The sequence below is a fragment of the Bos mutus genome, chromosome 11 (genome assembly GCF_027580195.1).
Source record: "Bos mutus isolate GX-2022 chromosome 11, NWIPB_WYAK_1.1, whole genome shotgun sequence".
In the NCBI taxonomy this organism is placed as follows: domain Eukaryota; kingdom Metazoa; phylum Chordata; class Mammalia; order Artiodactyla; family Bovidae; genus Bos; species Bos mutus.
Window position 1 is genome coordinate 90,762,558 of NC_091627.1, and position 25,251 is coordinate 90,787,808.

The 25,251-nt window shown below is 40.4% G+C and overlaps 1 protein-coding gene across 12 annotated transcripts in view; it reads right to left on the reverse strand.

The window, feature by feature from the left end:
- LTBP1 (latent transforming growth factor beta binding protein 1) overlaps nt 1–25,251 on the reverse strand; it is a 456,910-nt gene that overhangs the window by 181,378 nt on the left and 250,281 nt on the right. For all 12 annotated transcript variants that reach the window (XM_070379745.1, XM_070379744.1, XM_070379747.1 and 9 more), the window contains 2 exons: nt 13,557–13,659; nt 8,895–8,966 (listed from right to left, as the gene is read on the reverse strand). In XM_070379745.1, coding sequence (XP_070235846.1) covers nt 8,895–8,966; nt 13,557–13,659 — 175 coding nt within the window. The remainder of the gene's footprint in view (nt 1–8,894; nt 8,967–13,556; nt 13,660–25,251) is intronic.

Below are 25,251 nucleotides of genomic sequence, written 5' to 3' on the forward strand. Positions count from 1 at the left end.
AGGCAACCATCAGCTGATCACAGACCCTAGATGGAGCCCGGCTGAGATCATCCACAGCCTGCCTGGGTCAGCAGAACTGTCCAGCTGTCCCCAGCAGCGTGAGAAACACACGATTGTTTTAGCAAAGTAACTGTTAACTTGCAGGGGAAGGGGAGAGACTCAGGAGGAGTGCTCAAGAGGAATGCGAGGTTAAATAAATACCCTCTAGATCACCAACATTCTGCTAGTTAAGGGCTTCAGGATAAAACTAAGGCACAGTGCTAATAACGTAAGAGAAAAACACTTTACCTACAAAGAAGACACATTGAAAACCAGAAAATTTGCTATGAAAATAAACAATGAAGTGTGGAGAACTCTGATTTCTAAACCAAACTACTGAAAGCATGGAACAGGCTAGTACAACCTAAAGACTAAAAGAATCAGAGAGCATTACTATCCCTCCCAGCACTGCTGCTTATTGAGCAAGGCTTTAAGCCACGGTTTTCTAACTGTAACAAGCAGATGCAGTTGTTGTCAGGAATTGATAACATAGAAACCACCTTAAAAAGTACTACAGACTACTACCTAAATGTTAGTAGCCCAAAGTGGGGAGCCAGGCAGCCAAGGTTGACCCTTGGATACATACACTCTCCATACATACATACATACATACACTCTCCATACATACATACATACATACATACACTCTCCATACATACATACATACATACACTCTCCATACATACATACATACATACACTCTCCATACATACATACATACATACATACACTCTCCATACATACATACATACATACATACATACACTCTCCATACATGCATACATACATACATACATACACTCTCCAGGTATGTCACCTTCCATTACTAATTTCTTGGAGACTCAGGGCTCAGTTTCACTGCAAGTTTAAAGAAAAATAGCACTATCTCACCGGGTTACTGTGAGAATGGTGACATAGCTGGAGCACCCAACCCAACAACTCCACTAAACAGGCATTCAATAAACACTAGCAAAATACATAGAGAAAAAAATGTGTAGGCAATAATAACCAAAAAGGAAATTGATTATTATGAGCCTGATGGGCTACAGTCCGTGGGGTCACACAGAGTCGGACACAACTGAGAGACTTTACTTTCACTTTCAGTAAACAGAAAGTTATCAAATTTTTTTATCCAAGTGTTTCCATAAGGAGAAAAGCATCACATAAATAAAATCAACAGTCATTAGAGCAGCAGGTGGCCCAGCTAGTTCACCTCTGGAGAAAGTCTGGGGAAAAGTCGGGTGAGGATCTGGGATTACCAGAGGAAGAACTTAGGTTAAGGGTCAAGCTGGCAACAAGGATGTCTGTGCAGCACAGGGATCTCTGCTCAATGTCATGTGGTAGCCTGGATGGGAGGGGAGTTTGGGGGAGAATGGTTACATGTATATGTATGGCTGAGTTGCTTTGTTATCCACCTCAAACCATCACAACATTGTTAATCAGCTACACTCCAATATAAAGGTTTTTTAAAAAACAAAAACAAGGTTAAGCTGGGTTGGAGTGCTAGTGAACTTAGCACACTTTTAGTACCAGATGTTTCAGGCTCACTGTCACTAAGAGCATAATTATGTCTACAGTTCTTCACTGTCTACTTTGTTCCTTGACACCATCACTGCAATAAGGCCCAGAACAAGTTGAGTGGGCCTTGAAAGAGGCAGTGGGGGAGAGAGAGGGAAGGAAGATTGAGGAAGATGGGTAAGTGGGGAAAGGGGAGGAAGAATCCAGAGCACTCATCACAGTCGTCCCCCAGTATCCCTGGGGGATTGGCTGCAGAACCCCTTCTCTTCGTTTCTCTTCGTGAAGATCTCCAAATCTGCAGACGCCCAAGTCCCTGACATCAAAGGGCGTAAGACAGGCAGCCCCCCATATCTCCATGCAGAACCCACAGATAAGAAGGGCAACTGTACTAATCTGAAGACATTTAACTTTTCAGAAACATTTATGTCTCTGAAGACATCCATGAATATTTGGTCACAATCCAAACTCTTTGAAGGAAACCAAAAACGTCAATGGGGGAATCAAAAAAGTTAAAAGTTAATTCACAAAATATATCAGCTTCGCATGTATTTAAAATAAAACCTTGAAAGAAGCTGACACTCACTAGCCTGAGGCACTGTACCAAACCGATTTTGAATTTAGCCTGCCTCCACCCCCAAATACCTTGACAAGTCTCACCCATCCCCACTGGTGTAAATGCCATCTTTGATTTTCCAACTCAATGGGAAATTTCCTCTGACACTGCATAGTATCCGGTTCATTTCTTACAGTGCTTACTACATGCTGCCTTGATGTTATAGACTGACATGATGCCTTTTAATTATTTGTGAGAACAGTGATTTTTTTAAGGGTATGAACTGAGTGTTAATATACTTCTCAGAGTGCTCCCACTTAAATTGTCATTAAATATCCATAAAATAAAGGAATGCGTGACTGCCAGATGGTGAATAAACTTGTGTTGATGGGCTGCATAATTACAACAGATAAAAAAAGACTGAGGATAACTGTTAATTATATAATTTGAAGTCCTCTGAAAAGCTTTTCTATACTCACAAAGAAAAACAATTTATTATATATATGTTAGAAATCACATTCTGATATTGATTTCTTTAAATAAAAAAATTAAAAACCTCAGTCCTGATATGAACACTTTTTTTTTTAAAGTAGCATAGTAAGTTCATGCTTTGGCACTCACCCCTATTTCTAAATATATAAGAATTACTAAAATATTAATACATGATACAGGGAAGCCATTGAAACTCTGGGTCTACTGTCTAGAAAGCACCAAGAGAAGCCAGGATACTATCAACTGAGGGTAACAAATTAAATGTATCTATGAAAACACTCCTTCCTCAGCAGCTGAAATCCAGCTAAACTTCTCAGCATGCTTAAAATGTTGAATAAATACATTTTTAAAAAATGAAATAAGAATAGATAAGCTATGACAATGAGATTTCAAAAATGAAAAATAATCTTATAATAAAAAGTGTAACAGATAGGGTAGAATCTAGATAGGCATAATAAAGCAGCAATTGGAAAACTGGAAGACAGAACTAAGGTATTTATGCATAAAGCAGCAAAAGAGACAAGAGGAGAAAAGGACAAAGGACGTGTTACGAGAGACATTGAAAACGGAATCTCCAACACTTGTCTAAAAGGAGTTACAGCTGGAGAGCACGGTGGAGAAGCAGCATCTGAAGAGATAACATCTGATCATTTTTCAAATATGAGGAAAGACTGGAGTCTTCAGATGGACAACACACTCTGCCTACTGAGTAAAATCAAGATAAATCCACATATAGACACATCATGGTAAAACTACAGAACATAAAGAATTAAGAGATGATCTCCAAAGACAGAACCATTCTCTACTAAGGAAACAGTATCAAAAAGAAGTCAGAAATCCAGTGGTATTCTGTAGGTCAAAAGTACTGCTGGAAAATAACTGTTATCCTAAAATTGTATACCTGATTACTCTCATTACAGAATGAGTTCAAAATAAAGATATTCTCAGGCATGTAAAGTATATACTTCTTAGTGATTCTCACTTAAAGAACTGTTAAAGGCTGTGATCTCAAAATATAAATTAGCAAGTAAAAATATAGGACAGCCAGTTAAGCTTGAATTTCATACAAGCTAATACTTTAAAAATATATGTCCCAAATTATTTGCAGTTTACCTGGCATTCAAATTTAACTGGGCGTCCTATATTTTATCTGACAATCCGATCACAAAAGAAAACATGAACCCAGAAAGCAAGGATACAAGAAACAACGCTGGGTGAAAAAAACTGATACCATCTCAATAAACTCATTTAACTATTAGCCATACCAAAAAAGTTGTTTCCATTAACTATACCTTTGGAAATAGTTCTAAAATGATAATCTCTTTTCCAAGAAAGTTATCACAAATCCATTTTCTTTTAAATATGCAAGCTGTTGTCATAATGGTCTTTGGACATCTCTACATTAAAAGAAGTGTAAATCCAATAACTGTTTCCTCAGCATGTACCACAAGTCATATTACAAATGATGCATGCAATTAATCATTAAAAAAATAAGAAACTGGTCTTAAAATTAAGTATCACTGTATCTCACCCTACTGTTTTCACCCAGCAGTATACCACAGGCCAATTCTTTTCTCCAGCCAAGCCAGTTTACTTGAGGGTCTTTCCTGTACTTTCTAGCCTCCTTCATTTTTCACTTTCATGCACTGGAGAAGGAAATGGCAACCCACGCGAGTGTTCTTGCCTGGAGAATGCCAGGGACGGCAGAGCCTGGTGGGCTACCATCTATGGGGTCGCACAGAGTTGGACACGACTGAAGCGACTTAGCAGCAGCAGCAGCAGCAGCAGCAAAGCACTCAAAGACCAGTCTCCCTCTACATATTCACCATAGTGCAGTCACAGCAATTTTTTTATGTTCACTTAAGAGGCCTGAAATGTAAGCTACAGTCCAGACAACCTCTTTATAACCAAGAAGTTCCATGTACACCTTCCTTATATGGACTATTCATCAAGACTGGTCAGTTTCATTTAATGACAGAGGTATGCCCCTGGGCGGGGCGGGGGTAGGGGTTAGGGGGAGTGCATTATCTTTTCTGTGGTCTGAATACAAGTCAATTCCAGATGCACCTCGGAGCACTTTCTAGCAAAAAGAAGTCCTGCAGTGAAAGTTTTAGTAGAGTATTATTGTGTCTTAGTGTATCTGTTTTGTAATTTTATTTTATTAGAGCAGAACAACCAGTGTAATAAAATCAAGCCAAAAGAAAGTTATGTGGACAGCTCTTTTATATTTGCTTTAACGGGCTCATCTGGAGTGAGCTGAAATTCAGCTAGTTGGATGACTGAACAAAGCAAATTACATCCTGCTGATTCAAACTGATTTAATTACACTAAATCCAAAGGGCAAGACTGATGTCTTATTCATCATTCATCACATATCCTCAGTCTGTAGTTCAGGAGTGCCCCGCCAACTCATGTTTACGGGCTATGGGATATTTTTTAAAGATTTCAAGATTCATGAAAAAGAAATATACATACACTGGATTCTAAAAGCACAGACACTGTCTAGCTATGTATTTTGGCACTGCCCATAGCACCTCAGCACATGCTAAAAATGTAGAAAACAGTAGGTTGATTTCAGAGCTATAAACTAATGAAAGAGGCAGGTGATTTTAGAATGTTAAGAGAGATATTTGCTTTAAATAAAAGATTTCATTGAATAGACTGGTCCCCAAGTAATTTCAGAACCCAACTCTAGAAGTGAGATTTACACCTAATTTTTAAGAACACATTTATTTCATGGCAAAGTGACAGTCAAGTGTTCAGTCGTGTCCAACTCTTTGTGACCCCATGGACTAGAGCCCACCAGGCTCCTCCGTCCATGGGATTCTCCAGGCAAGAATATTGGAGTGGGTAGCCATTTCTTTCTCCAGGGGATCTTCCCGACCCAGGGATTGAACCTGGGTCTCCTATATTGCAGGCAGATTCTTTACCATCTGAGCCACCAAGGAAGACCATGAAACAGGAGTTCCTATGATCACTGCCATGAGGTATTTCTTCATTTAATTCTAATTCTACATCAAACCTTCAGCATAATAATGAAATGACAAATGCTGCTCTAGATAACCACCAGAAATTTTAATTGAATTATTTGTTTTTATAAATGAAGCAAATTATAACAATTCCATAAATGTTGAGGGTAGTGAGGGCAGGTTTTAGAGCTCCATGTGTGTATATGCAATAAATCATTCCTTTGAAAACATAATTGCAGCACCACTAGAAAGGAGGGGAAAATCCAACTTTTAGGGCAATTATTTGAAAGCTTCTCAAATTAACTTGTGCACAGTTGGCTCTTTGTTACAGAGTACACGTTATGAAAAGTTGTTTCAGGCATTAATTCACTTAGGTGAAGGAAATAATGCAATTTTAGTTATTAATCACTTTAATTTTAAATGTGCTTTGTAAACTGAGAAGACATTAAACTCTAAGAACAATGTGGAACGCACAAGTAATTAGATGGTTAACGGGCTTCTTTTGAAAAACTTCAAAATAAAGAGCTTCAAGGCTCTAGGAAAATCCAAGTGTACATATGTAATGTGAGAAAGTTCTACCTAAGTTTAGTGGCCAATATCACAAAGGGGATGAAATTAAGCCCTTCACTCAAAAGTAATGTAATAGATTATGATGAATGAAGTCATATGATGTTATGAGTCAATCTACTCTGTAGTGTAATTTAGCAGTGCCTTCTTGAGGCACCATGAAATAGAATTTTCTGTGATATTTCACTCCAGAATTCATGCCAAAAAGTACAACATTGTTTTGCAAATATTCTCCTAAGACAAACATAAGCCAGGATTCGGCATTACTGAACATCAGTGTGACTGAGGTGGAACCATTTGATATGCTCAGTATGAACAAAACTTGTTAAAGGTCACTCCATACCAACCAAACCAGAAAAGGAAAAGACTAAAATCCTCAGGGAATTACTTGAAGGCTTCTCCACTTTATTTTGCTAAATGAGATGACAAATGATTACTTGCAAATTTTCACTTCCACTTCTATAGTGGCATTTTTCTGAACATGAACTGTTAAAACCTTGAACCAGCCAGTAGAAAGAATATATTAGATAACCATCCTTTCTTATTAAATCAAATATTAATTTCATTAACTTCTATTAGTTCTCAAAGCAGATAGTATATCATATTTACATTAGTAATACTTAACAGATATATACAAAATTGGTAAAGAGGTCATGCTGCACACAGAAACAGAGGTGGCTTGGGAATTTAATCCTGGCTGGGCCTCCTCATTATCTCTGTGATCCTGGGTACTCTCTTTCAGTTCCTAATTGGGATTAATAATGTCCAAATCCTATCCCACCCCAAGAAAATGAGTAAACTCTTCATCATTTGACATTCAGAGAAATTAGGAGCATCTGACATTTCTGGAGAGTTTCTAACAAGTAGTCATGCAGACTTAGAATGCTGAGGTATAAATATGGATCCTCCTCTTTCTACAGCTTAATGAAGAGTCCAGATATACCTAATCAAAGCAACACTTCAGGAAACTACATGTCTACGGTCTAAAATTTGTGTGACAGACCAGTCATTTCTTTCTTCTCATGCACAACACCTCTATCCCAAGTGACAGAATAATACTGCTATCAGAATAAATTGACAGAGTCATTTAACATCACGTACTGTTCAGGAAAATCCCCCCTGTAGCATCCTGGGCCATCAGCTATTAGGGATCTGTTGGATCACTCCTAAGTGCTGGAAACTCAGTACTTCCAAAAGCATTTCATTACAATGATGGGGAATTCTAATCCACAGAAAAGGTTTGCACGTAGTTGTTATAAATATGCCTCCTTATAACTCCAGGCTATTGACTTTAGCTTTTGAAGTAATTTATAAGTCTTGTAGGACAGTTGACTAAACATTTAAAGGCATATTTCTAAGGTAGCCACTATATTTCTCTTCAGTCAACTTGGTTTATATTTCTCTTCAGTCGAACAACTTGGTTTATATGGTAGAATATACATTTAGCCATCTATTCATTCTTCCACCCATTTAGTTCAACCTTCTACCCATACAGTATGAACTTTTAATGATATCCGAAATTCTACTGATTATTACATAATGTTGATTAATCTGCTACTCCCATATCCCTAGTAGTACTACAAGTTTGCAGATGTTTCTCAAAAAGCATCTTGAGCACTCTCTCCTTTGCCAACATTCTTTGATCTACAATGAGGGCTTAAAATATTTGAAGGAAAACGTTTTAAAGACGTGGTATATCTATGTGCATTTCAAAAGAAGATTCTTTCGAAGTCAGCAAAAGCTCTTTAAATCATAAAAGTTATACAGATGCAATATTGAAGAGACAATTCACTTGAGAGAATTCTCAGATAATTAAGATATTCCCATGACTTGAACCATTTTGATAGGGATTAACCTAAATATTGTTAACACTACATTAATCTGCTCTGTCCCTATAAACACATACTGGTCAAGGATAGAGAGTCTCAGACCACAAGTCAGAGGACATGTGCTGCGTTTTGATATGGATTTTGGTTCAATAAGACTCTTGAAAGCTCTTTCTCTGTTTATTGCAAAGTACACATATTTCCAAGTTACTACCACCACCTTCATCCTAGACATGTACTGGGAAATTAAGAGCACTGATTGAACATCTCCCAAAGTAAATGAAATGAAATTTGCTATCATATATGGGTACTATAAGCTAGGCACTGGTATTTGGCCACAGAAAAGTCACTTAACCAGTCTGGACTTGAATGTCCTCACTCATAAAGCACAGACACTGAACTAAAGGATTTTTGAAGGTCCCACTGCTTGTATGTTTCTATATAGATTGAACAAAAGCAATTATCCTTCAATTAAAAAATTAAAAAAAAAAAAGAAATGTGTTTGCTCTGATATTTAATACCTTAATAGTTTGAGTAGCCAGAAACAGTCTGATGAGAGAAGAAAGGGAACTCTGTGGCCCAATCATATGTCAGTAAAGAAGTAATACTTGTAGGAACACGCATGTGCTCACGTGTGCACACACCCCATGTGGATCGTGCACTCCATAATGTAATCCAATCTGCCATGGATTTCAACACCAATAGATGGGGGGTGGGGGTGGGGAAGTTCCATAAAGTTTAAATGGTAGTGATGTAATTCTAGCAACCATACACTAAACTTCTTTTTCCTAAATGGAGTGAGCAAAAGGTGGTTCTCTGTGTGACCTTCACAAGCTGGGTTAATGAGCAAAACACAGCAAAAAAACTCAAGTTTCTAAAAGCAAAACAACCGTTGAGCTCATACACCAGTGAATTCACAGCTGATCTTACCTTGACAAAAGGTGTTGTTAACCCGTTTATAACCTTGTAGACATTCCATCATTTGATTATACCCATGATAAGCTGTAAAAAAGAAACAATGCTGTTACATGCTTAAATTCTTACAACCCTAAACTACTGTATGTGATAAGCAAAGGGATATAAAGCATCAGTGATCTTACTTCTAAGATATCAACCCAATGTATATCCATTTTCCTTTGTTTTTCAGTATATCTCATGTTTTGCAACAGACATAAATCTCAATTAGTTGTCAATCTTTATGTTCATTCAAAAACCATAAAACTGTTCTATATTTTCTTCTAATTAGTGACTCTTACCAAAAAATTCAGTTCCTCCCCAGTGATTAACTACTGGCAGTTGAATTTTCTTATAAATTCAGAGAGGGTGATTAGACATCCTGGTCTGCCTAGGATAGTCCTTGATGATACCTGTTGCTCCATCAAGGTTCATTAACAGCACTCCACTTCACTCTGAAAAGTTCCCCAGTTTAGATAATAAACTATATGTTCACTTTAATTATAGGCTCACATATTCTAGTATAAGCTGATTCTCTCTACCATGCAGCTGAGAAGAACAGGTGTTAAAGGAAGCTAGGAGATGTAAAGAGCTGCTCTGATACATTGTCTGATCCAGCACTCAGAAAATTCAACCCGTCAAATGTTGAAGCCACCAATTTACCAACAAAACCCTAGCCACTGAAATTTTGACATCCTACTGTGATACCTGAGAGACTTCTTGGCATAAGTTCCAGGACCAGTTTGACCTAGGTTCAAATCTTGGCTCTGCCTATTGACAGCTCTGCCACCTTGAAAGACAAGCTTTCTGGGTCCCAAATGGAATTCTGTACAATGGGAGTATTCCCAACTGTTGAATAAGTCAGGGCTGTTGCGGAGTATAGAGATACTTTATACAAAATGCCTACCGTAGGGCCTGACAAAAGTATGCACAGATATCATTGCTTCCTGCAATAATGTATTCTTTTATTAAGATAATAGTGGACTGTTGTGAAAATAGGCTGAATGGTTAAACGACTTAGAAGACCTAAACAAGCAGTGAAACAAAAAAGTTCCAAGTAAAATGGAAATTTTCCTTTGAAAAATAAAATTATTTTGCCCCAACACATGGTCTTTATTCTCACCACTAAGGAATAGCATTAAGTATTTACTACTCTCATTCCTCTCCTCTATTACTTCCTTTCTTTGCCTTATTTCCTCTGCTAGAAAATGGTCAAAGTGAGGAATCTGGAAATAGTGGGTTAAAAGGAAAAAATTGGTATGTGGGGAGTCACCCATTCAGCCCCTTGGCCACATGTCCAGTCTTGTCCCATTTAACGAGGCCACCCTGTAACACGTTACCTCCAGAGACTGTGAGATCTCTGTCTGTGAATTGTTCAAAGGCAAAAGAGAGATTATTATCTCATTTAAAAATTAAGTCATTTACCTCAAGGCAGAAAGCCAGACCAGATGATCTTAAAGTCTTCCTCTGCTTAGAATTCGATGCTAATTTTCTTCAAAAAATGTTTAAAGGACAAGCAACTTGTTCATACCAAGTACATTTTTAATAGATTACAGACTCTTTAATGAAATCATTTGCAGATTTAAAACTAAGTTTTCACAGTAAGAACTGATCAACAATGAAAGGCCTTTCTGTATGTGGCTAAACAAAACCTTCAAAACATTAAATAAGAGCCACTTGAAAACTACTCTGAGTGGTGGCGGGTGAGGGGAAGCATGGAGCACAAAACCCTAGCTTCTAAAGCCAAGAAAAGTCTGCTGCTGCTGCTGCTAAGTCACTTCAGTCGTGTCCGACTCTGTGCGACCCCATAGACGGCAGCCCACCAGGCTCCCCCGTCCCTGGGATTCTCCAGGCAAGAACACTGGAGTGGGTTGCCATTTCCTTCTCCAATGCACGAAAGTGAAAAGTGAAAGTGAAGTCGCTCAGTCATGTCCGACCCTCAGCGACCCCATGGACCTCATAGCCTTCCAGGCTCCTCCGTCCATGGGATTTTCCAGGCAAGAGTACTGGAGTGGGGTACCATTGCCTTCTCCGCAAGAAAAGTCTGCTCTCTTCCAAAATGAGTACAATTTTAAAATAAGCAAAGAAAGTTTTTTAAATGACACAGGACGAATATGACTCTGAGCGTGTTTCTTGGGAGTGGACTACATGGTAGGATGGCATAAACGGAGTTGAAGTCAAGATGTCAATAGCTTACTTCATTCATAATCCATGTTGCTCTTCAATTTATGCATTAGATCAACCCATACAGACCTTATTTTCATTAGTTAAAAGTGATAGCAACTTTGTGCTTTTACTTTCTACTTAAACTATTATCAACATTAAAATATAGAGCTAACAAAACCATATAAAGTATTGAATTTATCCCCAAATGATACAATTCCAGATAGAAAATGATGCAATACTGTGATTCCCTTTACTCTTCACTTCTGTCCCTGTCTTGCAACTTTGGGCTTTGGAAATAAGAGGAAAGAGAAGCTAAATAAGCAAACGATACACAGAGAAGGGAAAAAATGGAAAAGAAAAATAAAAGATAAGTACTTTTGCCTGGAAAATCCCATGGACAAAGGAGCCTGGTAGGCTGCAGTCCATGGGGTCGCTAAGAGTCGGACACGACTGAGCGACTTCACTTTCATGCATTGGAGAGGGAAATGGCAACCCACTCCATTGTTCTTGCCTGGAGAATCCCAGGGATGGGGGAGCCTGGTGGGCTGCCGTCTATGGGGTCACACAGAGTCGGACACGACTGAAGCGACTTAGCAGTAGCAGCAGCAGTTCCTCAGTTCTTAGACTCAGCAATGGAAAACATATTCACCTTCATACTATTCTAAACTTAGCCCCCAAATGATGGGGAGACATTTTTTGAAAGGCAATGCTTCTTCAACATTTTAGACATAGATTTGTTTCATGGTCCGTAAGACTTCACAGTAAATGACAGAGCTGGGAGTCAAACTCAAGTCTGCTGCTGCTAAGTCACTTCAGTCATGTCTGACTCTGTGTGACCCCATAGATGGCAGCCCACCAGGCTCCCCCGTCCCTGGGATTCTCCAGGCAAGAACACTGGAGTGGGTTGCCATTTCCTAACCCTAAACTCCATGGTTTTGAAATCATACAAAACGTCCCCTAGATGCCCCTTTGGTCAGCTTGTCAGGATAATTTTATGTAGATAGATCTTTTAGTGAGGTGGGACCATCAAACTCAACCCACTACTGGAAATCGCATTGCTAATCATTATTGAAACCCAGAGAAAATTACCTGGAGACAATGTCTCAGTACTGAATGTCTTTATTTATATGGGGTTTTTTCCCCTGCTGCTGCTGCTGCTAAGTCGCATCAGTCGTGTCCAATTCTGTGCGACCCCATAGACGGCATCCCACCAGGCTCCTCCGTCCCTAGGATTCTCCAGGCAAGAATACTGGAGTGGGTTGCCATTTCCTTCTCCATTTTTCCCCCTCTATATGAATAATTCATTAATTATCAGAAACTTCAGTAGGTGTTTCCAAAAATTATTCCTCTAAAGGAAGATAGGAGCAATTATCAAGGAAAAAAGTAAAATTAAATTAACTTTAAACATCAAAAGATTTAGAGAACAAGTTTGAGAGATAAGAATCATTTATGATGACGGAAGAATAGTATACAAGACAGACCAAAGGAGATTCTTAGGGGCAGTTTCTAGACTGAACAGGTTTTAAAAGGCAGTTGAGAATACCATTCAGATCAACAGATGTTTAACAAAGGATAAATAAAAATTATCCAGTGGAAGCAAATGAGAAACTCCTTGCAGCATAAACTATTAAAAAATAACTATTAAAAAAAAGATGACAACATATAAAAATATCACTTGCTTTCTTGGCAAAAACATGACAAGAAGAGGGAAAGCTCCACTTAAACCCAGCTATCTCTGTCTTTCTAAAAAGTACTAGGAATCAATTATCCAGAGCAGACACTATATTCAAAAACTGGGGAGAAAGTAACAGAAAGATGTAAATCTGGATTTATTCACATCAATAGGTTCTGGAAAACAAATTTTATAGACTAATCAATGCATGCAGATGTCAGTAGAGATTTATGTCTTGAAAAATGTGATAGTTTAACAGCAGAGACTAAGAGGAAAAGGGAGGAAGCACTGTGTCCTTCTGACTAAGCTTCTCTTTCACAAATCAGCAATCATTCCTTTCTCTATTTTACTTTTCTTTTCAGTGAAATTTGAAAACCTATAGCGTAATAAAAACTACAAGAGAAGTTGTGGATATTAATACACATTTAAGGAAACTTAACAACTGCTGATTTTTTATAGCAGCATTTCATTATCATTTCATTATCATTTTAAAAGAGACTTTATTTTTCTTTCATCTTAGAAAATAGAGCCTACTTATAGCACATCCCCTTTTAAAAGATTTTTTCTTTAAAGTAATCCAGCTGAACAAAAGGCAACCGATAACTATGTTTATTAAAAAGCAGAAATCGATATGAAAGCTTTCTCAGACTTGCAAGGTTTCTGGAAATGCAAATTATTGTACTATATTCTACAATTCAATGTGATTTCTTTGAAGTCTAATGTCTCACCATTAAAACAGTCATCATAAGAAAACAGACATGCTACATTAACTTGCAAAAGAATGATGAAACGTCACTTACATGGTTTCTTGGGGCATTTCTGGCATTTGTGAAAGCCCCAGGAGGTGCCCACAGTTCCACAGCAGTCCTCCTGCTTTGAAAGGCCAGGGAGAGCTTTGCCACACTGCAATGATGAGGTGTGAAATAGGAAAGTTAATTGAATGCAGGATGCCCAGCTCCAGAGCACTGGTGTGCTTCACAGCCACATTATAAAACAGTTCCCTTGTTGTTGACACAGAACCTGGGAGGTGGGGACTGTTGAGAGTGGGGGCTCTAAAACCTCAGAATGAAACATCAGTACACAATCAGTAGGACACTCAAGCAAACAAGCATATTTCCAAGAGTTCCTTGGCATTTTTAGAGTCTTCATACACCCTATCACTGTTCAGAGCACTTTATAAAACTTAACCTTCCAATGCCTTTTTTTGTATTTTTTTTTTCCCTTAGTAAGAAGGAACTTAAAAGATACTTTGAACTTTTTACATTTGAATTTTAACTGTCTACTGAGATGTCTGCAGTGGACACTCAGGGAACAGCTGTAAGGGTGAGGCGTGCACGAAGACCTTGAGAATACGGCACAGATCCCACCTACAAGAGGCCATGGGTCCTCCTGTAACACCAAGGCCTGGGCAGGGACAGAATATGACCACGGGCTGAGCCAGATCAGCCCTGGGTGAGACAAACACTCCAGACATCCATGCAGCCTGACCCAGGGAAGTCAGCCACGCTGGGAAGGTTCTGGCAGGTTTAAATCAGGCCAGCAGGCAAAGGAGCCTGGCTTCGGGGTCACCTGAGCACCATGGAGATGACAAATGCAAGGATCCATCTCATGTTCCAGTCAGCCAAGGTCAGAAGAGGCCAAGGGGCAGAATCCTGAAGTTAGACCTGCTCAGTGGCATTGACAAGACTTTAGAATGAAAGACTCTGCTTTGCGCACCGATTTTGAGGCCAATGGTGCAGGAAGGGCCACCTGGCTCCTCACTCCTAATATGCAGGCAAAGCCCAGATCTAAGGGGCCACTCTGCCTTCCCCTGCCTCAGCCTCTACAAGATTCTCCAAATGGCTTTCAGAGTCACCTTGGCTTCCCTTGTGGCTCAGCTGGTAAAGAATCCACCTGCAAGGTGGGAGACCTGGGTTCGATCCCTGGGTTGGAAAGATCCTCTGGAGAATGGAAAAGCTACCCACCCCAGTATTCTGGCCTGAAGAATTCCAAGGACTGTATAGTCCATGGGGTCGTCCATGGGGCCACAAAGAGTTAGACACGACTAAGTGACTTTCACTTTCACAAGACAAATCTGATCACATTACTCTGAATGAAAACCTTCATCGACTCTCCCCTGTATGAAAACTGCAACCTCCCCAACATGATACGTGTGACGTTCTAGTTCTCACCTCGGACAATCTCTCTCTGTCCCCTCCCACCACTCTAAATCCATCCTTCAGGCACACTCAAGGATTCCTTATTCTTAACAGGCCCAGAGAACCCTCACCATGAAACCTCCTGTCTCCTCAATTTCAGTGAGTTCCTCCAACCATCCCCTTTACTCCATGACACTTTCTACACAGTTCTGCTGCCTCCACTATATATTTTAATCAAACACAGATGTATTTTATTCATCTTTATATCCCAATGTATAGTACAGGTTGCAAATAAACTCTCAATAAATGTTAAGGGGAGGAAGGAGCAAACAATCAGAAGAAACTAAAGAACAAACCAGTTTCAGTCCATTCAAGCAAGCAATGGTCCTGGGAAAAACAATGGAAATTAGCAAACTAGCCCAGGCTGGTGAGCAGCACTCAGGGGCAGAAAGTTGGGACAGGTGGTGACTCGTAGGAGGGCAGCAGATAGTGGATACCACTTGTCTGGCAGGCCTCCAGGGACCGCACTGCCTGCCCTCCAGGTCCACCCAGGCAGCATTCCCAACAAGGCTCTGACTACATGTCCAACTTGTAAAACAAAACCAGAGAAGGCAGAGCTCGGCTAATGAAGTTGGAGTTACATCATAGCTTTGAAGTCCTTAGGTTTTTGTGGGTTTTCAAGATTTCAACAGGATGTCGTATTCTCTCCAAAAATAGTGTATGATGAGCAGGAGGAGGGGAGGGGGGCAATGCGGGGAGAAAGTGAACACATGTACAAATGCAGAACCTCGGGGAGGAACAACACATACTGGCTGCATTCAGGTAGTTCCCAGGCTCCTTCAGCTTAATAACAGAAGGCTTAAACCTGAAATACGAAGCAAGGAAGAAGGAAGATGGAACAACGCTCCAGGCGTTAAGACTGCAAACAAAATGATATGTGAAGAACACAGAGGTCTCCACGGTTGCAATCAGCTGCCAAAGCGTGCTTGTGGTTTACTTCCAGTATGATCAGTCAGATTTATGTCAGACACCAGTGCACATCACATGTAGACCATTCTCGTCCCAGCCCCTCTAGGTTCTTCTCCTCATCAAGCAAAACTCTCAACACTTGCCGGTTTTATATGCTCCAAATGCTGGTAGCAGTTAAAATCCAATTTTCACCTTGGATTCCTAGAATGTTTGATTTGGGAGGGCAAAAATAAATCATTTCTCCCGACTGGGCCTCAAAAAAATGGTACAAGGTTTTCATTACAGGATTCAGGCTGCTTTATCCTACGGCTTTGTTTTTGCGGGTCCACAGCCAAGAGCAGCACAAGCCATCCAAGTCGATTAAATAAATGGCAGGGTAGGTGGTACCACAATGCTGTGTGTTCCTCTCAAAACTGGGTCTGCACAGTATGAGGACAGACTGCCGGAGATAAAGTCAGGTTTGTAAAAGGCATGAGGTTTCATGGGCGCCCCTTTAGTTAATTACCTATGCAGAGATTTCAAAGGGCAGCAAGAAACTCCACCTGAGATCTTTGCAGCCAGATGCAGGACTTTCTCTCATACAAGAGGTTCCTCAGCACCTGATATTACCTGGATGCTGGAAGCATCTAGAACAAAAGAAGGTAGAGGAAGGATCTCCCCTCCATACCAAAAGTCCACACAGGAGACATTGAAAGAGACATTAGAATCTCGAATGCCCCCTGTCAGCCTGGAGGAGTCTACTTCTCAATAAGACATAGTCACATGGACATAGGCTGATGCTACTGAGCTACATTTTTATTCCCAGAGTAAAGTGATTTTTTTACAAGTTAAAAACACAAATGGAATTTCTCTTGTGTGAATCACTCACCACATTTTCAGAGAAAGCCTGTCTCTCCTTTCAAGGCATATCTTATTAGAAATCCAGGAGAAATGTGCTAACTGTATAACCCAATATTTAGTTAGTTCAAGCCAGAAAGGAAAACCTATGCTGTCCATCGAGCAATGCGATAAAGCTCAAAAAGTTCACACAACTCCGGGCTGCACATTAGGGGACTCTTGGACCCCACACGTCCATGCTAGGATTCAGCAAATGCATGGCCCACCTAGAGTGGTCCAAACAGAACAATAAAGGTTCAGGCTACCAGGTTCAGTGACTATCAGCTGAAGAAAGCAGAGATAACCAGACAGACAGCAGAGTTCAGGCATGTTCAACAAACTTGTTGCTTGAAGTTATCTGCATGGTGAAGGTATTATCAGGACTACAGGCTCCAGCTCACAAGAAAAGAGGATTCTACTCATTAAGCAGGAGACCTTTTCAACACTGAATGATTCTCAACAATGGAAGAGGTCAGCATCTTCACTGATGCTGAAGGCTGAAGGATCATCTCGTGGGAATGCCCAGGGTAAGAGCAGATGTCTCTTAGGGGGTCTGTCAGATCTAGGGCTCCACGTTCAATACACACCGATAGGTCGCATTACTGACAAAGGAAATACTAGAGCCAACCCCAAGTATTGAGTTGCTCTCCTGTCTCTAACAGGACAGTGTCTGGGCAGATACACTCCTACCCAGCTTCTGTGCTTTACCCCGTCCCTCAAATCAACACCGCCAGGGATGCTCATACCAGTCTGAGCTTACTCCTAAAGGACCTACGCAAACTAGACAGAAAAAGAGGAAAACAAATAGAACTCCTCCCAGCCCTAATCACCATGATTCTTAGAAGGCTGGCTGCATGAAAATAACTCATCAACCATTACTATCTGCATATCTGGACTAGCACCATACATCAGAAGGTAAGACTATTTGGAAAGCATCACAATTACTCCATTAAAGTTCATGGTACTACTTTTACAGCAAAAAAAGTTATTACAAACAATGTTGTAAAAGCCTTTGTTAAACATTGTTAAGAATTAACAGATTGCAAAACCATGAACTCTTCTAAATCTTGACCTGATTGAGAACACTTATCTGTAGACTTATCTGCAGCACTTACCTGCAAACCTTCACTTTTAAAATATCATAACATTTTCCTGCCACTCAAAATAAAGCTGTGATGACAGCTGGTTTTAGATCTCCCTATAAATATATGAGCATTAAGATTTAAATTTAATGGCTTATAATTTTTGTCTATTAAAAACCCGCCAATGGAATTGCTTCATAGATTAACAATCACTTGAAGAGAGTATGATAAATAAATATTGGAATATGGTTTCAACAGATTCAATTTTCACACCTTAAAATGACTAGTACCTATAATATCCTCATTTCAAGAACATTTGCTGCACCAGGCCAGTGGATCTTCCCCAGGAAAGATTCAGCCATGGGGAAAAGAAAGGAACAATGGTGTGGAATCATTACACCTGGACCTAAACCTCAAGTCTCTCTGACAAGATGTTCCACACACCATCCAGCATCTCCAGACTAGTTCCCAGACAAGGGGATGGTAATCCCAACTTCAAAGGACTGTGGTGAGATTCCACAGTGCATGTCCAAGCATGGCTAACCTTATCCCGTCAGCCCCTGTGCAGGGCCTAGTAGACAGTCATCTTCTGGGGCGTGTTCTGCACCAGGACATAGTGTTTGGTAAGCAGAGCATGGGCTGGCTGGATCTGCACCATCCTCCTCAGCTTATATCTTATGTGGGTACAACCTACCGAGAGTTACAGTGCTGGTCAATTTGTTAGGCTCTCAGGATACATTTCTTAAAAGAGTTCAGATACTTTAGGAGTAAACGGGCTGCTTTATGAAGATGGCAACCATGTCAAGGACCCAAAACTGAAGACATTTGAAAATGTTAATACTGAAATACTCTTACAAATTATCTTATCATGTGTACGTAACTCACTTTATTTTGCTATCAGGAACCATTATATACTGAAGTATAAAAGACTCTGAGTTTGAATAAAGAACATTTCTCTCAATGAGATTAAGACACTTGAACCAAAGAAACACAGAGAAACTAAACTATTAAAGTAATATAGATTTTTAAAATGCTCCTAGAGATTGTACCAAAGTAAAACATGAAAGGAGAGAGAGGCTGATTCACTGCAACTCTCTTTCCTGTAAGAGTATGCAGAGCAGTGTTTAGGCAAGAACTGAAACAAGGCAGTGACTCAACGGCTGGACTGGGGAGAAAGATTCCAAAGGGACGGAGCAGCTTTAGCTAAGCCCAATACCTAATACCAACTGGAAGGGACGCCAGGGCGAGAGTAGGCGAAGGACAGAGGAAGGCAGGCCAAATGCAAAGGAACCGCGAGCCGGTGGGGCAAGTCAGAGAATGAAGTGGAGCTAAGGCATGGAGCATTCTCCCAATCTGGGATTCAGCTTGTAGCTGGATATCAAAATTAATCAGGAGGCAGGAAAAAGGAAAGGTCAAAGCAAAAGAGTTCTGGATTGCTTGCAGTGAAATATCTGGCATCTGTGAAGCAGCGTGGCAAACAGAAATATTGATCAAGAGGAGGAGGAAGAGAAAGAAAAGATTAAGTGTTTTATAAAAGTATAGTGCTCTACATCTGGTTTGTGTGTGCATACTAAGTCACTTCAGTTGTGTCAGACTCCTTGCAACCCCATGGACTGTGGCCCACCAGGCTCCTCTGCCCATGGGATTCTCCGGGCAAGAATACTGGAGTAGGTGGCCATGCCCTCCTCCAGTCTACATCTGATACTTCCCCTCAAAAGTAAGTACGAATTATTAGGATAGAGTACATCATTCATGGGGGAAAGTAGAAAGTAGAAGAAATTACTGATCAATATGATCAGTAATCAGAGGCCCATAACAAAACTAGGTAATTATTACATTATTAGAGAAGTGTTGGCTATACTTCTCCTCAAAGAACTAGAAGAAGGGCACTTTTAAGTTCACTACAAAAGATCTCTTTCCCAACAAATGCTGTCCCCAACAAGAGACATCCCAATACAAACTCCCAGGCATCTCTGTGTTTGGCAAAATTAGTACATTATGATTGTGAAACTGACCTACCCACACAATCTTATTCCCGGATGTGGGACCAGTGAAAAGTTGTGTTAAGATGACCCAGAACTGAATAAAGGACAAAAGTACAGCTTTTGAAGTTGGATCAATGTGTCAAAATCCTCACTTTATCCATCACCACCTACATGGTCATGGGCAAAACTCTCAGTCTCTCTGCCTATTTCTTCTTTTAAATGGAACTAAAAATTTCCATTTCCACCAAGCTCTCAAAACTTAAAGAATGCATGGAGGCAGATTCTTTATGAGACAGCCACGTGTCCAGACATGCTTGGCTCAGAATCAATATTAGACCCCTTCCCTCTGGGTCACTTGTTTAAAAACCTGGGCTTATTTAACAAATGACCGAGTAATCTAATAGTTACTCAATATAATACAGTGTCCCAACTTACAGAGAAGAGCTGCATTAAAATAAGTTAGATCTAGAAATTTAAAGGGCTTCCCTGATAGCTCAGTTGGTAAAGAATCCGCCTGCAATGCAGGAGACCCCGATTCAATTTCTGGGTCAGAAAGATCCGCTAGAGAAAGGATAGGCCACCCACTCCATTACTCTTGGGCTTGCCTTGTGGCTCAGCTGGTAAAGAATCCAACTGCAATGCAGGAGACCTGGGTTTGATCCCTGGGTTGGGAAGATTCCCTGGAGAAGGGAAAGGCTACCCACTCCAGTATTCTGGCCTGGAGAATTGCATGGACTGTATTCCATGGACAGAGGAGCCTGGTGGGCTACAGGCCACGGGATTGCAAAAGGCCAGACACAACTGAGTGACTAACACAGAGAAATTTAAAAAGAAAAAGATATTCTTTTTTTTTTTTTTTTTAGCTGCACTGCACAGCAAGGAGATCTTTGTTCCCCCACCAGGAATTGAACCCATGTCCCCTGCAATGAAAGTGTGGCATCTTAACCACTGGACCACAGGTGAGTTCCCAAACAAGATATTCTTAAGATTTTGCTAAAAATGTTCAGGTTTTCGCTAAAGTTATCTGACCAGTTTTTTAAAAAATAAAGGTCAGGGGGTTAATGCTGTGGAGAGTTTGTGATTTCATTTTACTTCTACTCAATAAGGACAACATGGTATCACTGAATCACAGTGAGTTAACCAGTTAATATCAGTATTTAAGCAACAGATGACTTCACTTTGGGGACATCAAGATTCTTCTTGTCATACGCCATGTCTTGGTGAGAGGACCAAAACCATGAAACCACAATAATGGAGCCTACTACTCTGCATCCACTCCCAAGCATCACAGCCCAAGCGCAAAGACACCGCAGAACACGGACTCCCTGAGACAGGCCCCAGAGAATGTCTGTTCTTTCCTGTTCAGCTAGTACCATGGACTGAATATTGTTGTGCCTCTCTGTGCATATTCACATCTGACCCCTAACAGCATGACATTAGGAGGTGTGGCCTTTGGGACATAATTAGATTTAGATGAGGTCATGAGGGTGGGCCCTTGTGATAGGATTAGTGTCCTTATGACGAGAGACAGACTAGAGCCCTCTTTCTGCCCTAGGAAGACAGTGAGAAGGTGGCCATCAACAAACCAGGAAGACAGCCCTGAAGTGAAGTGAAAGTCACTCAGTCACGTGTGACTCTGCGACCCCATGGACTATACAGTCCATGGAACTCTCCAGGCCAGAATACTGGAGTGGGTAGCCTATCCCTTCTCCAGCGGATCTTCCCATCCCAGGAATCAAACCAGGGTCTCCTGCACTGCAGGCAGATTCTTTACCAACTGAGCTATCAGGGAAGCCTGAAGAGAGCTTCCAGGAATTAAATCTCTCAACATCTTGATCTTATACTTCCAATCTCCAGAACTGGGAGAAAATAAACTTTGGTCATCTCTACTACCCAGTCTATAGCATTGGGTTGGCCAGAAGTTCATCTGGGTTCTTCCATAAGATGTTACAGAAACCTGAACAAACTTTTTTGGCCAACCCAATATTTGTGATGGCAGCCCAAGCCAACTTATACAGAGAGCAACGGTTCTTGCAAATCCTCCAGAAGAAATGACCTAAGAGCCTGCATAGAATAGCAGAAACGATACTGGAGTAAGACCCAGAAAGCCTCAGTTTTAGTCCTTACCTACCATAAACTCAAAACAAGACATGAAGCAAGTTTATTTCTCTCTGGACTTCAGCTTCCTCACCAATCAAACTTTAAGGACAGACTAACAGTGAATATTCACTGATGAGCCTAGAGTCTATGATTTTATGAGGGTAACCTGTGAAGGTCCACGTTCATTGAATGTCCCCTGCCTGTCAGGCTAATACACTAGATTCTCTGCCGCCATGTGATTCCACATCCTAACATCATGCCCTGACCTAGACCAGCTCGATCAGTGATAACCAGAATGGGCTTCCTCTTCTGGACCCTGTTTCACGTCCTCCCCTTTTCCTGCTGGTTGGCACTACCAAAAACAAACAAACAAACAGTTCTTTCTAAAAACAGTTGTGGCTTTTCAGTGACTCCTTTCTAAACTATAAGAATTATAATAAATAGATAATTACCAATAAGTGAAATAAATTATTCAGGATAGGCATGGAGATGCAGACTTTCCATGCCTTGAGGTATGACTGTTCAGAAAGTTACATTATGATTGATCAACCCACACTGCACAGGTGTCCCATGAATTATTCCATGTGTGAAAATGCCACACTCACCTCTACCACACCCAGAAGTACCTTATTCCAATGTTCTGGCAAAAAGCCTCAAGGTATTCTGGCAAGAAGAAACTACACCCTCAGTTCTATGAATCTGGTTGAGGGAACATGAATCCCACTTATTAAACCCACTTATTTAAAAAAAAAAAAAAAAAAAATCTGGGATTTCTCGTAAAAACCAGAATGAGGACCATCATGGGAAGAGCTCTCCCTGCAAGTAATGTAACGATTAATCCAAACTCCTGTCACAGCTCTTCTTTGTTTCTATTAATCTTTTCACTATGATATAAACACATCTCCACTCTGGCAAAATGACTTCTGCCCATCTTCTGAGCAAAACAGTCCTCCTTGAGCCTGTGGACCAACCATGGCTCCAAATCAAACTAGAAAACCTCATGAGAGCTCTTCAGCATCCATGTACCAGAACATTAAATATGTTTATGTCTATGTGCCAATAAGAAAAAGCGTCCAAATCTCTGAACCCTATCACTAACGCAACATATTTGATCAACTTGTTCTAAAGGCCTGTTGTCATAAAGGGGAATATTGTTCGATGGAGCACTGGCAGGGTAACAGGCATTGTCTCACAAGAAGAAGAGGAAAACGCTTAAATACTTCCAGATTTTCTAAAAGAACTTGTAAAAAATTTGCTTTGGCTTGAGTAGAACATTCTTTACAGGAAAGTTTTTTTTTTTTTTTTAAAGTTCACCCAGCTTTCTTTTATTAGAGTAATTAAAGCAATGTTAGGCATTTGGGGTATCTGATACAACCATAATCCTCTGATATTTCAGGGTATTGATTTTACAAAGTATCTACTGTGACTAGGGCATTAACTGTTGTAAATGTATCCACATTGATTTCTGACAGTGTATTTGTTTAAAGCCTACTGAAGCCAAACCATGGCTTCAAGGAATTCCAGACAACGACTTTAGTTTTATGAAATGGTATTTTTAAAGTTACACTAAGGCAAAAAATGGCTTTAAAGTAACATAAAAGGGGAAAAAATTCTTAAGCATGAAACTTATGATTCTACTTGACATCTTTTCTAAATAAACGGTCAAATTTGGGCTGCCTGTTTTCTCCACCTCTACAATGATTTGAGGATTTCAATAGTCAAGTCTAGCAGGCTATGATATGTGTGTCTTGCTACTCTTAAATTGCAAAAGGAATAATTATGCTTTGTCATGATTATATTCCAACATCATAATTCCCTTAACCTCCCCTTGCAGCAAAACATAAACAACATCATAAATCCTAGTACTAGATGATACAGAGATGAAATTTATCCTAACTCCACTACCAAGGATACTTCCTTTATAAAGACAGACCCAAGATGAGGACGGAAATTAAGACAGGCAGATTGGCATGGCATGGTTATTACTACAGTAATCGGATCTCTCCCAAATGATGAACATAAAGGCCTCTTCTGCCCAAAGCTTATTTCCAGAGCTGTATTGAGAGAAATTCTTGCTATACAGCTTCACTGCCTGTCAGTTTCCTTTTTGTTTACAAAGAAAGATACTGAAAGGAACATAAAACCGTTTGGGGCCTTATAGCACTACATAAACTGTAACACGTGCCTCATTTGGTTAAGCTTTCAGTTTTTCTGTATCTCATCCAAGTACACAGAACTCAAAACTAATAATTACCTGTGGCTTGGTCGCAAGTAGTATAGAAAAACTGAATGCCACAAGTCATATTAAGAGGTTTAATTCCCTGTGAGCAGGGAACCATGGCTGTCTTGACCACTGCTCTGCCACTTGTGGCAGGAACATTTGCTGCTCACCAAAGAACCACTTGCCTCCCCACATGTTCCGGTTCCTAACCCTTATTAGTCAGCATGGACTGCCATAACGAAATTTCAGAGACTGGGTGGCTTCAACAACAGACATTCATTTCCCCTCCGAGTTCCAGAGGGTCAAGATCAAGGTGCCAGCATGGCCAGTTCTGGTGAGGACTCTCTCCCTGGCTTGCAGGAGGCTGCCATCCTGCCATGCCCTCACCTGGCAAAGAGATGGAGCTCTCTGGTTACAAAAAACACTAATCCTGTTGTATCAGGGCCTCACCCTATGACCTCATTTACTCTTAATTACTTCCTTACAGACGATCTCCAATTACAGGCACATTGGGGGTTAAGACTCCAACCTATGAGTCTTCCTTGCCGCAGGAAGTGAGAGGCCGTGCATTCCACACAGCACAGCAGCAGAGCCGTGGAGATCACCGTTGGCCTGAGTCCCTGGCTCACCTGTGAGACATCGAGTGTGTACAAAGTGTAAGCTTTTGCAGGATTTGGGACTACAGTAAACCTTGCCTACTCTAATACTAATATATTTGCTGATGACTCATGTGTGCCTAGTAATGAGCTCAGTTCATAAGTGGCCCTGTCCTCATGAAAAGCACTAGTCTGTGGGGGAGAGAGGAGAGGTATAAAAATCAACTTTAGGACAATTAACTTTGAAATGGTCTGATTGGATTTCACATGCAGTAAAAGGTTAGGGAGGAGGGATCAATGTGCATTGAAGGAGGACTGCAAGGCTTTTTGGAGGAGCCAACACTTGAGTCTCTCAAGCGGGATAGATTTGAAAGATGATTCTGGGTACTGACTGTCTTTGATGTTTGTACAGTTTGCTTTGTCCATTGATACTATGAGTAAGTATAAGTGGCATCTGAAGCTGTGGAAAAGAAGAAAGATGTCAAAATCATCACAGTCAGAGCACTGCATGGCTAAAAGGAGCCTTGG